We start from the raw sequence: 15,311 nt of genomic DNA on the forward strand, positions 1-15,311 counted from the left end.
TGTGCATACGATGACACACTGAAGACTACTGGGATCATAACAGCAGTAAGATAACTTGATCCAGCACCCTTTCCATAGAGGGTTTTCCTGCAGAGGATGGACAATGGAGGATATGTATCCCCCACAGGACAAGGAGGCCTGAAGTGAGGTGATGGAGGTTGGTAGAGGCCATAAAACTAGAGTGCTGAAGAGGTCTGCAGCTTTCACAATAGCTGAGACCCATGTTGACAAACAACAAACTCAACTGGTATGTTTGAATGTCTATTCTACATACATTTGGACTCTGGTCCTATGAACAGTGATGGAAACAACTGGAAGAGACATTTATGACGCCCTGCAGAACTTAAACCACTCTGCAGAGAGACGTGTGATTTACATGTCTTGCGGAGGAGCACCACCAAGCTGGAGTGATCTTGAAAATGTTAATTTCTCTTTTGACCATTAACAATTCATTTGTTTGCTCGTAGGATGCAGTTTACCATTGGATGAGAACTTGGATAACTTCTAATATATTTGTCAGACTGTGTACGTTGACATATGCTGAGTATAAAAATGTTTGCCTTGACACTGTCAGACATGAGGTGATCATAACTGGGTACTTTTCTAGCATAACTGTCAAAGGGGGGAATGTTAGGTTTTTGTAATGTTGATTGTCATTTATGCTTAGGAATATTTAACCATATATGCTTAGAGGTGTATAATCGATTGTGTAGTGATAGGATGTGTGATCTTCAGTAGGCTGTAAAAGGCTTTGTGTGCATTACAGAGTGTTCTGGCTTTCACACCCACACTCTGGGAGCATGGGAGAGGTCGTACCTTGTTTTATTGTTTTATGGTAGGATAAACGTGTTGTAGTCTAAGGCTACGTTCACACTGCAGGCGAAAGCGCATCAAATCCGATTTTTTTGACCCTATGCGACTCATATCCGATCACGGTATGACAGTGTGAACGGCACAAATCCGATATTTTCAAATCCGATCTGGGTCACTTTCGTATGTGGTACTGAATCCGATACATATCCGATGTTTTAGAAAGCGACTGCTGTGTGAACGGTCAAGTCGCATTAAATCCGTCTTTTACGTCACTGACACAAGACAGACGCCAATTATCAGCGCCGGAGAAGCGCCCGATAGGACATCGCGAACGGTTTCTTGCCATCCGGTGAAACTGTTAGGAAGACCACGTTGGAGAATGTGAACATTTTATTTTTACTGTATTTTCTGCAGATTCTGACAGAAATCTGCAACTATCCTTTGAAGCACCGCTCCTCTAAAACAGCAAAACGGATCATTGTTAGGTCATCTACATTATTATGTAAATAACAAATAACTTAAAGCAAAAATTTGGAAACATAAAGTCCGAAGTCTTTATATTAAGGGCAATCAGTCAAACAATATTGTTTGCTCTGGGTCTAAACAGAGCGAGTTGTGTGTGACATCTTCTTTTGCGCATGCGGGCCGCTTTGAGCGTTCACACTAGAGCGCGTTTGATGTCGCATTTTATGTGTAGTGTGAACAAGCAGACAAAAAAATCGGATTTGATCAAAAAATCGGAATTGAGCATTAAGACCTGCAGTGTGAACGTAGCCTAGGTGCCTTTTGTTTAGATGAACTGCTGGACTTCCAGGCCAGCAGGTTTAGGGAAGTCATATATGGGTCATGCTTTGACCCCACACACACACACACACACACACACACACACACACACACACAGGGTATTCTTTGTTCACATGTATACCTATGTATGTTAAAGTTATATGTTATATGTTAATGACCCTATGCATATTCATGTAACCACAATAAAAGGAGTTCTATGGGGAACCTGGCTGAGAGTCTGACGGAGGTCAAGTGGGTGGAACGACACTTGGCTCCAGACAGGCCTCCCCGTGCACGGAAACATAAAGAACTTTGCCTACTCATGTCTTGCTTTGCTGTGTAATTACATTGTCTTCAACGTTCCAGCGAATTGGGTTAAGCTACAAACCTATCAGTGTGCATATGAAGTTTCTAGGCTGCATGATTAATGCAGGAATCCCTCACATAGAAGAAAAAGAGAGAATAGAAAGATTTGCGTACAGCAGAAATTTGATACTGGACATAATAATAGAACACATCTCAACAATACTGAGAGACGTTGCACTGTGGTGAAACTATAAATTAGGTGTAACACTGTATAATGCCGTTTCAGATAATATCTGTACCAATGTTCCCTCTAATTTTTCACGTGTCTGAGCGAACATACAAACTCCCTGAGCGATCCCTTGGACCACTGTGCGACATCAGACGTGTGCACTGTGGTCGCGCCGGCATCTAATCCATCCAAGTTACATGGTTTATTAAAATAATCAAATTACAGCATTTACATTTATGTTAGACTACTTTTAATTAACTGATTTAGCCCACTTACAATGAAAATGTAAAAAAAATCTAGTCATTGACCTGTGTAGTATGTTAACACTATTGGAAGTAAAAATAACTTGAACTTCAATTTTGAAAACAAAACTTTCTTTCTTTTTAAAAAAAAGCTCTGACTTGTATTATGAGTCTGTGGTCTGGGAGAGAGTCCTGTAACTCTCTGTCTGCAAAATACAGTATATAATGACCAATGCTGGGCAATTAATTATATGGTTACTTCTTCAAAAAAGTAACTCAGTTTGGCAAACAACAAAGATTTTTGCGGCTATTTTTTTAAAAAAAATGCAGCCAAGGCATTTTTAAATAAACATTTCAAACTATTTACAGAACAATCAGCTGTTCTGCATCAAATTTGATGCCACACAAATTATTTGTGCCACTCGAAAAAATAATTTCTGTCCCCTATGAGATAAAGGAGAACAACAGCCTGATACCTGCAGGCCTGACAACAGGAGATGTATCACTCCTGTAACACCTGTAACATTCAGTACTCGCCTCATTGTTCTGACACACACAACAAAACTACACTACACACTAACTACACAAGATTTGTGCTAAACGTGCAAATGTCTCACATATCAAAGCACCGCCGTCACTCCTAAAAGTTCCCCCGTTTCTTAACAACTAGATGCCACGTTGCCATATCATTTTTTGATTGGTCGACATGGTACTTTTTTGGACGAATAGGAAAGGGAGAGGGGGGTGGAGTTTGTTTTTGCTCACGGAGAGTGGAGAGTGCTTTGGAGCCTTTTTTCTTATAAACGCCGTTTTTACCGTTTATTCCGCAGTAAATATAAATAACGATAGTATTCAGGAAGAAAACCAAACATTGCATATATTTTTTTATCACAACTCTGGTTTACGTGGCCTATCAACACAATTTAAAAACTGGTATAAAGTCCACACTTTTTCCGTCAATTGTTCCGTCTGTCCTGCTCACATCTCCAATGGTTGGAGATGACACGTTGTCATTAACGTGGCTTCACTCCACATCAGCCACGCCGCTTTGCCAGCTAAAAGACCGGTGTCAGCACATAAGGACGCTGTCATAGCCTGTCAACCACGTTGATTAGCTGCGTATATACGAATGTAAATCGCATTATTGGCTGGACTATGGGATAAGGTGGCATCGTTCTAATACAATATGGGAGCAGCCAGTCACTCACTGACTAACACTGCAAAACAGGATTGTTAAAGTATTAATTTTAATTTCAATTCAGGTTAATTTTTTTTGTGCGCAACACAGATTTTCTGTGCGCAGAGACCGTGCCAGCAGTGCGCAATTGCGCACGTGCGCAGCTTAGAGGGAACATTGATCTGTACTATATGTGCGCTGCATCAGTTCTGCAGAACATGTAAGCAAAAATATTTCACGACACTTCAAAAAAGCTCGAGTAGCTGCATCATGTGGATGTAGCGTATCACAAGCAGGCTCAAAGCCAGTACAACCAAACGTGATCAAACATCAGGCCAAGCTGGAACTGATTCCTATCTCCTGTAACTTCTACAACACTGTCCAATAGAGACACATGAATGAAATGCAGTGTCATTAAAAACACTGATGATTTTTTTCATATTCTTCAATGATCTTTATTTAAAATGTAATATATTTACATCTGAATAAAGTTTTAGGCATCACGCTGACTGATGGATGAAGAATTCCCGTTGGATTGTTCCCATCACGACCCAGGTGATCAGTCTCTTGATAGCTTTTCCTCTGGTTCCTGCTCTCTGCTGACACTCCTAGCTCTAGCCACGTTCTCCATTCCCTCTCTTTAAACAAAGTCTTATAAATAGTTTAACCATGTGCATTGAATCTGCATTTGGGTCTAAGCCTTCTATGGAGGGAATATCTCTACACAGTGACATCCATTCAATTTTCAATTCAATTCAATTTTATTTATAGAGCACCAAATCACAGCAACAGTCTCCTCAAGGCGCTTTATATTGTAAGGTATACTTACAAAGAAAAACCCAACAATCAAATGACCCCCTATGAGCAAGCACTTTGGCGACAGTGGGAAGGAAAAACTCCCTTTTAACAGGAAGAAACCTCCAGCAGAACCAGGCTCAGGGAGGGGCGGCCATCTGCTGAGACCGGTTGGGGAGGGGCAAGGAAAACAGGATAAAAACATGCTGTGGAAGAGAGACAGAGGTTAAAAACAAGTACAATTCAGCACAGAGAGGTCTATTAACACATAGAGGGTGAAGAAGAAACACCCAGTGCATGATGGGAATCCCCCGGCAGCCTAATGCTGGGCATATACTGTGCGATTTTTGGCCCATTTTGAGCCGATTTTTCAGTCGTGCTACCGTTTTGGGGATCGGCCCGAGTTTGGCCTTAATCACGTGTCGTGCATCGTATAAATGGGGTAACGAGAAGCGATTAAATCCTCACGACCAGCTCCCAATCATCAAGCGTTTGGTCGTAAGGAAATCAAACCTGTTTGAAATCCTGACGGCCATCGTGAGGGTGTCAACGCAGCGTCTCACACTGCGCACGCGCAAACACAGAAATAAAAGCGAAAAGACGGAACAGCACGGCAGTGCGGCGTGTGATCCGGACACAAGCGATGGAGGCACAACTTGTAGAACTTTGGCAAGGTCATCAGAGCCTTTTCGACGTGACCTCACAAAATTATCGCGACTGCAACAACCGTGAAAATAGTGTAAGATTTTGTGTTTTAGCCTTCATGCTATGGACGCACAGTGTGAGCACTCAGGTCGCACAGAGCATCGGGCCGTATAGTGTGAGACCCTGCATCGTGACCTACAAACTTCTAGCCCCTGCGAGTCAATCGGACAGTTTGAGCAGGAGCTGAATAACGCGACTGAAGAAATCGCACAGTGTATGCCCAGCTTATTGCAGCCTGCAAGGAGGATTCAGGGTCACATGAGTAGGCCATCAGCCTGCTAAAAGGATACTGAAAACGCCGTCGGAATAGTGTTAGTTGTCATCACTGGTGCTGGTGGACTCATCTGAACATCTCCGAAATTTGCAAACACGCAAGTTTTCCTCTTCTTCCTCAAAATCCTCTCGGGACCGCTTCCTCGAGCCTCCAGTTTCATGGTTGTCAAGCTCTTCAAGTGCGTCTTCAAAAAGTTCATCACTACTGCTCTCGGAGTTTGCAAGCCTGGATTTTTTGCTATTAGGCTCTTCTTCATCTCCATCTTCCTTTCTGGACCTTTTCGTGGATCCAACAGGCAGCTGTTCTTCTTCTGGTACCTGCTGATTGACGTCCTCATCAGCAATATTACCAGCATGAGGACAGCCCTCGCTATCAGTGTCGCAGGCAGAGATGAAGTCAGAGTCATCATCAGAAAACTCCTCGCTCCATCTGAATCTTTTGTTTGGTTCCAGATCTTCTTCATCCATCTCTCTAGGCCTCCTCCTGGATAGACCTGGCTGAGGATCCTCTTCAGGGATGTACTGGTGAACATCCTCACAGTCTTCAAATGCCTCATCAGAATCATCATTTTCAATGTCGACAACAACATCATTATGATCATCATCCAGTTCATTGTTGTCAACATTGGCATTATTGTCTCTCACATTAATATTGTTAATGTTTACATTGTTAACATTGCCGTCATTGAGATTGTCAATGTCAAAGACATCATATCGTTCCTCTAATTCATCTAACAGCTCATTCAGCCTCGAAAAATAGATATTATAGAGAGCACGATGAAGACTGTTCAGTAAACCCCAGAATCCACCAACAGGTTCATAAACTGGTTCATAAGCTGGTTCCTGATCTCCACTTGGAAGATTTTCTGGGTTAACCTGTCGGCCTGCAAGATCATTTTATCTTTTAATTAGCATTCATAAATATCTGCTGAAAATCAGTTTTTCATCAATTTCAAGACTGAGTACATGTGCTTACCATTACGGTTATTTTGTGATTCATCTCCTCTTCCATTCATTTTGACTACAAGGAACACAAAACAACAATGATCACTAAACCTCAACTCAGAATGTTCAGCGAATGTGCTTTTTTTGACAAAATGCATATAGCATACATGAATGTAATTTTTTTAAATTACATTTATTCCAAACCGACGTCAGGATTTGGGTTGTGAGAGCGTCTGTGTTGAATGTAGAAGCCACGTCTGATGCTCACTCTGATGCCTCTATCTTTCTAAATGGAGGCACAGTAACTGTGTGTGTATATGTAAGCGTGTAAAAACTGCAGATACTAAGATTAACAGCAACAGTATTTTGTCTACGTCGGCCATTGTAGAAATTGATCTGATGTAAACAATAACGTGGCCACAGCGTGACGTCAAAAACGGCGCACACTTTTGACATTGCCTGAGTAAATCTCCGTTTTCCTCGTCCACACATAAACACAAAAACGTACTTTTCAAAAATCTCCACCCTGGCAGGAGTTTTTAAAATCTCACCTTTCAGTGACTCAATATGCTGTTTAGGTGTGGACGAGAGGCCCAAATGCATAGACAAAGCTTCAAACATAGCCGTGTACATGTGGACGTAGCCTCAGTTTCTCACAATGTAAAGTACATAAATACTGTCCTGGCCAGCAGGAAAATCAGGCTTTATATTTAAGTAAATGATCTTAAGTTTATAAACTGAAATCTGAGCTTACTTTAGTTCTTGGTAAATTGCAGAGCAGTTAATCCTCAGGGAAACGTAGAAATTTCACTAGTCGTCTGCTTTGGTTGCAGTGTCTCTTCAGTTCTGTTTTCATATGCTGATGTTTTCATCCAAAACATGTTTAAATGCTGTGATGTCATTTTAGCATCAAGGCATCACTATGGCAACCAAACAACATGCATTAAATGACGTTCCAAACAACAACAACCAAGCTGTTTTCAGTGCTTAATATTTAACATGTCTTTGTTATAAACTTTATTTGTACAAATCTGTGATGTTGATGTGCACAGCCTGGGATTCAGACCTCAGAGGGTTAATCCAACAAATCACGAAAAATTAGGTTTAAATTTTTGTTCATGACAGTGCAGATCTCTGACATTTTGTGTACTTTAAGCATTTAACAATTTGATTATTTTCTAACAAAAAACTGTGAAACTCAAGTTAGACCTGTGTTTGTAAATGAACCGCCCCATGTTGTGTAGCTTTCTGCATTTTATACTTATTGGGCTACATATTTATTTATTATACAGGCTATACAGTACATAACATCAAAACTCACATGTTTTATGTAACTAAAGTGTTTAATTATGTGGGCTACAGACCAAATCAAGTTATGGACTATATTTATATGAAAAACGTGTATACTTACTGCATTTGAATCATTTTAACCATATGTAACCACCTGCACATTATATCTATATGACCATAAAGTTTATTGTGATAAACTGTGTAATACAAGCATGTAGTTGAGGCAGTAACTGAGGACACAATGTGACTAAAACAGTATAATCTCACACATTGTCTGTGACATACAGTTTGTTAATACTGAGTGGTTGTTGGAGCAGGAATCCTCAGAACCTGCAGCAAACTCCACAGATACCGGGGTGCAGCAGCCACAGCAAAAGCGACACTTGATGCCACGCTTGTGTCTGCTGTTATACAGCATCTGTGGGAAACACAAGAGACATGAGCACAGAGTTCATCTGCAGCAGCATCACTGCTCTTTATTTTCACCTGCTCTAACAAACACTTTCATTTAGCTGAAGTAATTTGGCCACATTCATTCAGTTAGTGTTACTTACCTTCCATGAGTCCACTGATGCCTCCTCATGTGCTGCTGCTGGATAGTCCATGCTCATTGGCTCCTCCAGCTCCTGCTCCTGCTAATGAATTGAGTGCAGTAGAAACCACATTGTAGCATTGAAACAAACATTTGCAGCTGGTAAGCTAATACACTTGGTTAAAGTCAAGTTCTTACTTCAGTGACTGGGACAGCAGAGCTCTGCTGAACACAGATGAATGTGAGCACGACGGCCACTGCAACTGCAACACTGAACGTCTTCATCTTAGGAGGCTTTGAGAGGCTCAAGTTTGACTCTTTCTCCTGGTCTGGATGATTGTTGTGAGCTGAGTCCTTCTGTCTGATGGTAAATGTGTGCAGAAGTGCTGATATTTATACTGATTTGGGCCCCTGCTGCCTCGTCACTCACAGCTCTTACTCTACCTGATTTCAGGAACATTGCAAAATTCCTTATTTTCCTATGCTATGAAATTCTGGGAATGGGAAATTCCTGAGGAATGAGAAAATCTGTACTTTTCTCAGTCGGCATGAACTTTGACCTTTTCTTCGGATGTTTTAATATATGGGTTTTCCCAGTCCTATTGATGCAAGCATGTTCCCGACAGTAGTTTCTGTACTCTGAGTGACGAGGCAGCAGTGGAGCAAATGAGTATAAATACCAGCACCTTTTCCCTCAGTCAACCATCACAAAGGAGCTGACAAGAGTCAACGAGAGAGTCAAAGGATCTGACCACCTTAAACCACTCAAACCTCCTGAAGATGAAGGCGTTCAGTTAGTTGCAGTGGCCGTTGCACTCATCTGTATTTGCATTCAGCAGAGCTCTGCCACATTTGCTGAGGTAACAGACTCTTAAATTCATGTAATGTGCTTCTTCTGCATGAATTTGTTGTGAAGATGCTAAGATCTGTTTTCTTTCTCTACAGATACGAGAACTGCAAGAGCTACAAGAGGCTGTGAACAATGACGGTCCAGCTGCTGAACATCAGGAGGTATCAGCTGACTCATGGCTGGTGTGTTTAATTCAATAAATGAATTCAGACAGTTATTGTGAGATCTCTCAAATGCAGGCAGATGTTTAAAATAGACTCTGCACTCACAGCTTTACGTAAAAATAGAGAGAATGAAGTGACTTACGGCTGAAGATAAACTCTCTGCTCTTGTCCTCTTTCACACAGATGCCGTACCACAGACAGAAGCGTGGCATCAAGTGTCGCTTTTGCTGCGGCTGCTGCAATTCTGGTGTCTGTGGATTGTGCTGCAGATTCTGAGAATATCTACCTGCGATTCTCACATTAACCACTAAATATAGACGGTTATACCTGAAATGATTTGACTGCTTAGCTTTTGTTAAAGTCTGACAGTGTTTCTTCATCTGGTGATCCTGCTGTAACAGTGAACAGTGCAGCATTTGGAACTACAGTATGTTATTATATTAAACTTCAGTGGCACTATACTACAACATGTGCTGTTTGTTTCTGTTTCTGTCTGACAAGAATGAAACATTAATGGAAACCAGTGACATGAAGCTCCTGATGTACACTTTTTGTGCTGATGCCAGTTAAGAGTTGTGGCCTCATACTCTTGCCCATATAATATGTGGTACAAACTGTTAATAGAGCCAAGTCATTGATAGCAAAAGTAAGGTGAGCATATTTTCCCATATTTGTAATTATATGAGTACAGAGCATTTCATCATCATTCAATATTACCACTAATTATGACAAAAATGCAGTAATGTACAATAGCTTTGAGCTGATGGACTGGTTCATTGGTTATTTGAAAGTTAAATCAAGCATACTTTTTTTTAAAGAATGTAGAAGTGTTAGATACTGTTTACTCCAAACACTTTCTATACAAGTTCATTCATAAATGTTTTAGACGACCTTATCTTGACAACCTTTCACTGAATTCATTTGGAGGTGTTTTCACAGTGTGCATATGAAGTTTCTAGGCTGCATGATTAATGCAGGAATCCCTCACATAGAAGAAAAAGAGAGAATAGAAAGATTTGTGTACAGCAGAAATTTGATACTGGACATAATAATAGAACACATCTCAACAATACTGAGAGACGTTGCACTGTGGTGAAACTATAAATTAGGTGTAACACTGTATAATGCCGTTTCAGATAATAGCTGTACTATATGTGCGCTGCATCAGTTCTGCAGAACATGTAAGCAAAAATATTTCACGACACTTCAAAAAAAGCTCGAGTAGCTGCATCATGTGGATGTAGCGTATCACAAGCAGGCTCAAAGCCAGTCCAACCAAACGTGATCAAACATCAGGCCAAGCTGGAACTGATTCCTATCTCCTGTAACTTCTACAACACTGTCCAATAGAGACACATGAATGAAATGCAGTGTCATTAAAAACACTGATGATTTTTTTCATATTCTTCAATGATCTTTATTTAAAAATATAATATATTTACATCTGAATAAAGTTTTAGGCATCACGCTGACTGATGGATGGAGAATTCCCGTTGGATTGTTCCCATCACGACCCAGGGGATCAGTCTCTTGATAGCTTTTCCTCTGGTTCCTGCTCTCTGCTGACACTCCTAGCTCTAGCCACGTTCTCCATTCCCTCTCTTTAAACAAAGTCTTATAAATAGTTTAACCATGTGCATTGAATCTGCATTTGGGTCTAAGCCTTCTATGGAGGGAATATCTCTACACAGTGACATCCATTCAATTTTCAATTCAATTCAATTTTATTTATAGAGCGCCAAATGACAGCAACAGTCTCCTCAAGGCGCTTTATATTGTAAGGTATACTTGCAAAGAAAAACCCAACAATCAAATGACCCCCTATGAGCAAGCACTTTGGCGACAGTGGGAAGGAAAAACTCCCTTTTAACAGGAAGAAACCTCCAGCAGAACCAGGCTCAGGGAGGGGCGGCCATCTGCTGCGACCGGTTGGGAAGGGGCAAGGAAAACAGGATAAAAACATGCTGTGGAAGAGAGACAGAGGTTAAAAACAAGTACGATTCAGCACAGAGAGGTCTATTAACACATAGAGGGTGAAGAAGAAACACCCAGTGCATGATGGGAATCCCCCGGCAGCCTAATGCTGGGCGTACACTGTGCGATTTTTGGCCCATTTTGAGCCGATTTTTCAGTCGTGCGACCGTTTTGGGGATCGGCCCGAGTTTGGCCTTAATCACGTGTCGTGCATCGTATACATGGGGTAATGAGAAGGAAATCAAACCTGTTTGAAATCCTGACAGCCATCGTGAGGGTGTCAACGCAGCGTCTCACACTGCGCACGCGCAAACACAGAAATAAAAGCGAAAAGACGGAACAGCACGGCAGTGCGGCGTGTGATCCGGACACAAGCGATGGAGGCACGACTTGTAGAACTTTGGCAAGGTCATCCGAGCCTTTTCGACGTGACCTCACAAAATTATCGCGACTGCAACAACCGTGAAAATAGTGTAAGATTTTGTGTTTTAACCTTCATGCTATGGACGCACAGTGTGAGCACTCGGGTCGCACAGAGCATCGGGCCGTATAGTGTGAGACCCTGCATCGTGACCTACGAGCTTCTAGCCCCTGCGAGTCAATCGGACAGTTTGAGCAGGAGCTGAATAACGCGACTGAAGAAATCGCACAGTGTATGCCCAGCTTATTGCAGCCTGCAAGGAGGATTCAGGGTCACATGAGAAGACTATCAGCCTACTAAAAGGATACTGAAAACGCCGTCGGAATAGTGTTAGTTGTCATCACTGGTGCTGGTGGACTCATCTGAACATCTCCGAAATTTGCAAACATGCGAGTTTTCCTCTTCTTCCTCAAAATCCTCTCGGGACCGCTTCCTCGAGCCTCCAGTTTCATGGTTGTCAAGCTCTTCATGTGCGTCTTCAAAAAGTTCATCACTACTGCTCTCGGAGTTTGCAAGCCTGGATTTTTTGCTATTAGGCTCTTCTTCATCTCCATCTTCCTTTCTGGACCTTTTCGTGGATCCAACAGGCAGCTGTTCTTCTTCTGGTACCTGCTGATTGATGTCCTCATCAGCAATATTACCAGCATGAGGACAGCCCTCGCTATCAGTGTCGCAGGCAGAGATGAAGTCAGAGTCGTCATCAGAAAACTCCTCGCTCCATCTGAATCTTTTGTTTGGTTCCACATCTTCTTCATCCATCTCTCTAGGCCTCCTCCTGGATACACCTGGCTGAGGATCCTCTTCTGGGATGTACTGGTGAACATCCTCACAGTCTTCAAATGCCTCATCAGAATCATCATTTTCAATGTCGACAACAACAGCATTATGATCATCATCCAGTTCATTGTTGTCAACATTGGCATTATTGTCTCTCACATTAATATTGTTAATGTTTACATTGTTAACATTGCCGTCATTGAGATTGTCAATGTCAAAGACATCATATCGTTCCTCTAATTCATCTAACAGCTCATTCAGCCTCGAAAAATAGATATTATAGAGAGCACGATGAAGACTGTTCAGTAAACCCCAGAATCCACCAACAGGTTCATAAGCTGCTTCATAAGCTGGTTCATAAGCTGGTTCCTGATCTCCACTTGGAAGATTTTCTGGGTTAACCTGTCGGCCTGCAAGATCATTTTATCTTTTAATTAGCATTCATAAATATCTGCTGAAAATCAGTTTTTCATCAATTTCAAGACTGAGTACATGTGCTTACCATTACGGTTATTTTGTGATTCATCTCCTCTTCCATTCATTTTGACTACAAGGAACACAAAACAACAATGATCACTAAACCTCAACTCAGAATGTTCAGCGAATGTGCTTTTTTTGACAAAATGCATATAGCATACATAAATGTAATTTTTTTAAATTACATTTATTCCAAACCGACGTCAGGATTTGGGTTGTGAGAGCGTCTGTGTTGAATGTAGAAGCCACGTCTGATGCTCACTCTGATGCCTCTATCTTTCTAAATGGAGGCACAGTAACTGTGTGTGTATATGTAAGCGTGTAAAAACTGCAGATACTAAGATTAACAGCAACAGTATTTTGTCTACGTCGGCCATTGTAGAAATTGATCTGATGTAAACAATAACGTGGCCACAGCGTGACGTCAAAAACGGCGCACACTTTTGACATTGCCTGAGTAAATCTCCGTTTTCCTCGTCCACACATAAACACAAAAACGTACTTTTCAAAAATCTCCACCCTGGCAGGAGTTTTTAAAAATCTCACCTTTCAGTGACTCAATATGCTGTTTAGGTGTGGACGAGAGGCCCAAATGCATAGACAAAGCTTCAAACATAGCCGTGTACATGTGGACGTAGCCTCAGTTTCTCACAATGTAAAGTACATAAATACTGTCCTGGCCAGCAGGAAAATCAGGCTTTATATTTAAGTAAATGATCTTAAGTTTATAAACTGAAATCTGAGCTTACTTTAGTTCTTGGTAAATTGCAGAGCAGTTAATCCTCAGGGAAACGTAGAAATTTCACTAGTCGTCTGCTTTGGTTGCAGTGTCTCTTCAGTTCTGTTTTCATATGCTGATGTTTTCATCCAAAACATGTTTAAATGCTGTGATGTCATTTTAGCATCAAGGCATCACTATGGCAACCAAACAACATGCATTAAATGACGTTCCAAACATAACAACCAAGCTGATTTCAGTGCTTAATATTTAACATGTCTTTGTTATAAACTTTATTTGTACAAATCTGTGATGTTGATGTGCACAGCCTGGGATTCAGACCTCAGAGGGTTAATCCAACAAATCACGAAAAATTAGGTTTAAATTTTAGTTCATGACAGTGCAGATTTCTGACATTTTGTGTACTTTAAGTGTAGCCCTGGCTATATAAATAGGTAATTTCTTTAAATAGTTCATTTATATTGATAGTTAAATGCAAATGTTCACTGTGTTCAATAATGTGTATACAAATGCCTGTAAGGTATGTGATGTGTGTCAGTTAAATGCACAACCTTTTATTTGTATTTTGAGGTTTATGTCATTATTTTGATACGGTATTGATACGTACTACAGCTCCAGTGAACCCTGAAGTAGTCTCAGGTAGAGGGGTGGGTGGGGAGCTGTGCACTCTGCAGGAAGCGAGAGAGACGAGAGCTGAACAGTGTCGAGTGAACGCAGAGTTCATAGAAGGGCGACAGACATATTTTCGGATTGACGGATAGTTAACTGGAGTGAAAAGCTGTTGTACCCTACTGTGAGGTAAATGTGAATTTTGTCTGACACTTGTACCATATGTTATTGTGTAAAATGGACTAACTGCTAACCGCGATTAGCCGCTAGCACAACTGCTAACATAGCCGCTAGCATATTCGCTAAGCTCTTGTTCTGCTCTGTTTTATTAATTAAGCTAATGCTAAGATTGAATGTTATCTCATGTGAATTGGCATTTAGCGGGGTTGTGTGATTCAGTAGGAGGAGACGAACGTCTTGCTGGCGTGTCAGAGAGGTCCTTCTACTGGTGTGCTGAAGTTATGTGTTCACGTGGGAGCACGTGGAGAGGACGACTGAGTGCTGCTGCCGCGGCCTGCTGGTAGCCTTGACCCAGTTTCCCCTGTTATCCCCTTGAACTGCCTGGAGGTGTGAGTACTGTTTGCACGTGCTTTTTATTTTACTGCTTGGCAACAAGTGAAGTGACCATATTGTTTTAGGTCCCAACGCACCCGAGCCACGACTCAGGCCTGCAACGAGGGGTTTGCTAGCAGAAAGACTGTAGCACTTGAGGTGTGTGTGTTGGTGAGAGTGCGTGTGGGCCCACAATATTATTTGATGATTTTGTTTCTGTTGAAGTAGATACCATACCATTGTTTAACAAACTTTATTGATTTTACTTATTTTCTTTTGTGTTATTAATTAATCATTCACTAAAGTGGAGTTAACTTTATAATTGACCTGCTTGTGTGTGATTTTATTTCCATATAGTGTAGTTTTATTGCATATTTTGTACCATAAGCATTAAAAAGGGAGTATCAGTAGGAAAGTAACAACAGGAACCCAGGGCCCCTCTCAATAGAACGTGGGACGGGTGTTACATAAGCATTTAACAATTTGATTATTTTCTAACAAAAAACTGTGTGAAACTCAAGTTAGACCTGTGTTTGTAAATGAACCGCCCCATGTTGTGTAGCTTTCTGGATTTTATACTTATTGGGCTACATATTTATTTATTATACAGGCTATACAGTACATAACATCAAAACTCACATGTTTTGTCACTAAAGTG

The 15,311-nt window shown here is 41.2% G+C and overlaps 3 protein-coding genes and 1 long non-coding RNA gene across 9 annotated transcripts; 1 reads left to right on the forward strand and 3 right to left on the reverse strand.

The window, feature by feature from the left end:
* Positions 1-5,182: 5,182 nt before the first annotated feature.
* LOC109197918 (clumping factor A-like) lies at positions 5,183-7,444 on the reverse strand. 4 transcript variants are annotated; one of them, XM_025904704.1, is made up of 4 exons: positions 6,820-7,016; positions 6,300-6,344; positions 5,690-6,207; positions 5,183-5,533 (listed from the first exon to the last, which is right to left on the reverse strand). In XM_025904704.1, exons 1-4 carry the CDS (start codon positions 6,899-6,901, stop codon positions 5,363-5,365), a joined length of 816 nt encoding a protein of 271 aa, XP_025760489.1. In that variant the 5' UTR covers positions 6,902-7,016; the 3' UTR covers positions 5,183-5,362. The 4 variants fall into 4 exon arrangements, with proteins under 4 accessions (XP_025760489.1, XP_019209196.1, XP_025760487.1 ...); XM_019353651.2 differs by lacking the exon at positions 6,820-7,016 and adding an exon at positions 7,023-7,444 and having other exon boundaries at positions 5,183-6,207; XM_025904702.1 differs by having other exon boundaries at positions 5,183-6,207.
* Positions 7,445-7,724: 280 nt separating this feature from the next.
* LOC109197920 (hepcidin-like) lies at positions 7,725-8,663 on the reverse strand. Its single transcript, XM_025904705.1, is given in 4 exon segments — positions 7,725-7,904; positions 7,907-7,976; positions 8,113-8,190; positions 8,289-8,663. Coding segments are annotated over 4 exon segments (258 nt in total). The 5' UTR covers positions 8,376-8,663; the 3' UTR covers positions 7,725-7,881.
* A 74-nt stretch (positions 8,664-8,737) lies between these two features.
* LOC100691131 (hepcidin) lies at positions 8,738-9,575 on the forward strand (the record flags this gene model as incomplete). Its single annotated transcript, XR_002058926.2, has 3 exons — positions 8,738-8,950; positions 9,036-9,122; positions 9,288-9,575. It is a non-coding gene; the product is annotated as a hepcidin (long non-coding RNA).
* Positions 9,576-11,148: 1,573 nt separating this feature from the next.
* On the reverse strand, positions 11,149-13,872 carry LOC109197917 (uncharacterized). 3 transcript variants are annotated; one of them, XM_025904700.1, is made up of 3 exons: positions 13,300-13,496; positions 12,779-12,823; positions 11,149-12,686 (listed from the first exon to the last, which is right to left on the reverse strand). In XM_025904700.1, exons 1-3 carry the CDS (start codon positions 13,379-13,381, stop codon positions 11,830-11,832), a joined length of 984 nt encoding a protein of 327 aa, XP_025760485.1. In that variant the 5' UTR covers positions 13,382-13,496; the 3' UTR covers positions 11,149-11,829. The 3 variants fall into 3 exon arrangements, with proteins under 3 accessions (XP_025760485.1, XP_025760486.1, XP_019209195.1); XM_025904701.1 differs by lacking the exon at positions 13,300-13,496 and adding an exon at positions 12,939-13,292; XM_019353650.2 differs by lacking the exon at positions 13,300-13,496 and adding an exon at positions 13,503-13,872 and having other exon boundaries at positions 11,682-12,686.
* Positions 13,873-15,311: the final 1,439 nt, after the last annotated feature.

This window comes from Oreochromis niloticus, unplaced genomic scaffold, assembly GCF_001858045.2.
Source record: "Oreochromis niloticus isolate F11D_XX unplaced genomic scaffold, O_niloticus_UMD_NMBU tig00003599_pilon, whole genome shotgun sequence".
In the NCBI taxonomy this organism is placed as follows: domain Eukaryota; kingdom Metazoa; phylum Chordata; class Actinopteri; order Cichliformes; family Cichlidae; genus Oreochromis; species Oreochromis niloticus.

What these genes read in the sequence shown, in the direction of transcription:
- LOC109197917 (XM_025904700.1), bottom strand. Translation starts at nt 13,381, where the DNA reads ATGTACACGGCTATGTTTGAAGCTTTGTCTATGCATTTGGGCCTCTCG. An exon ending in GCATATTGAGTCACTGAAAG is followed by an intron (nt 12,824 to 13,299) that starts GTGAGATTTTTA and finishes TGTTCCTTGTAG; the next exon opens with TCAAAATGAATGGAAGAGGA. An exon ending in ATCACAAAATAACCGTAATG is followed by an intron (nt 12,687 to 12,778) that starts GTAAGCACATGT and finishes ATGATCTTGCAG; the next exon opens with GCCGACAGGTTAACCCAGAA.
- LOC109197918 (XM_025904702.1), bottom strand. Translation starts at nt 6,901, where the DNA reads ATGTACACGGCTATGTTTGAAGCTTTGTCTATGCATTTGGGCCTCTCG. An exon ending in GCATATTGAGTCACTGAAAG is followed by an intron (nt 6,345 to 6,819) that starts GTGAGATTTTAA and finishes TGTTCCTTGTAG; the next exon opens with TCAAAATGAATGGAAGAGGA. An exon ending in ATCACAAAATAACCGTAATG is followed by an intron (nt 6,208 to 6,299) that starts GTAAGCACATGT and finishes ATGATCTTGCAG; the next exon opens with GCCGACAGGTTAACCCAGAA.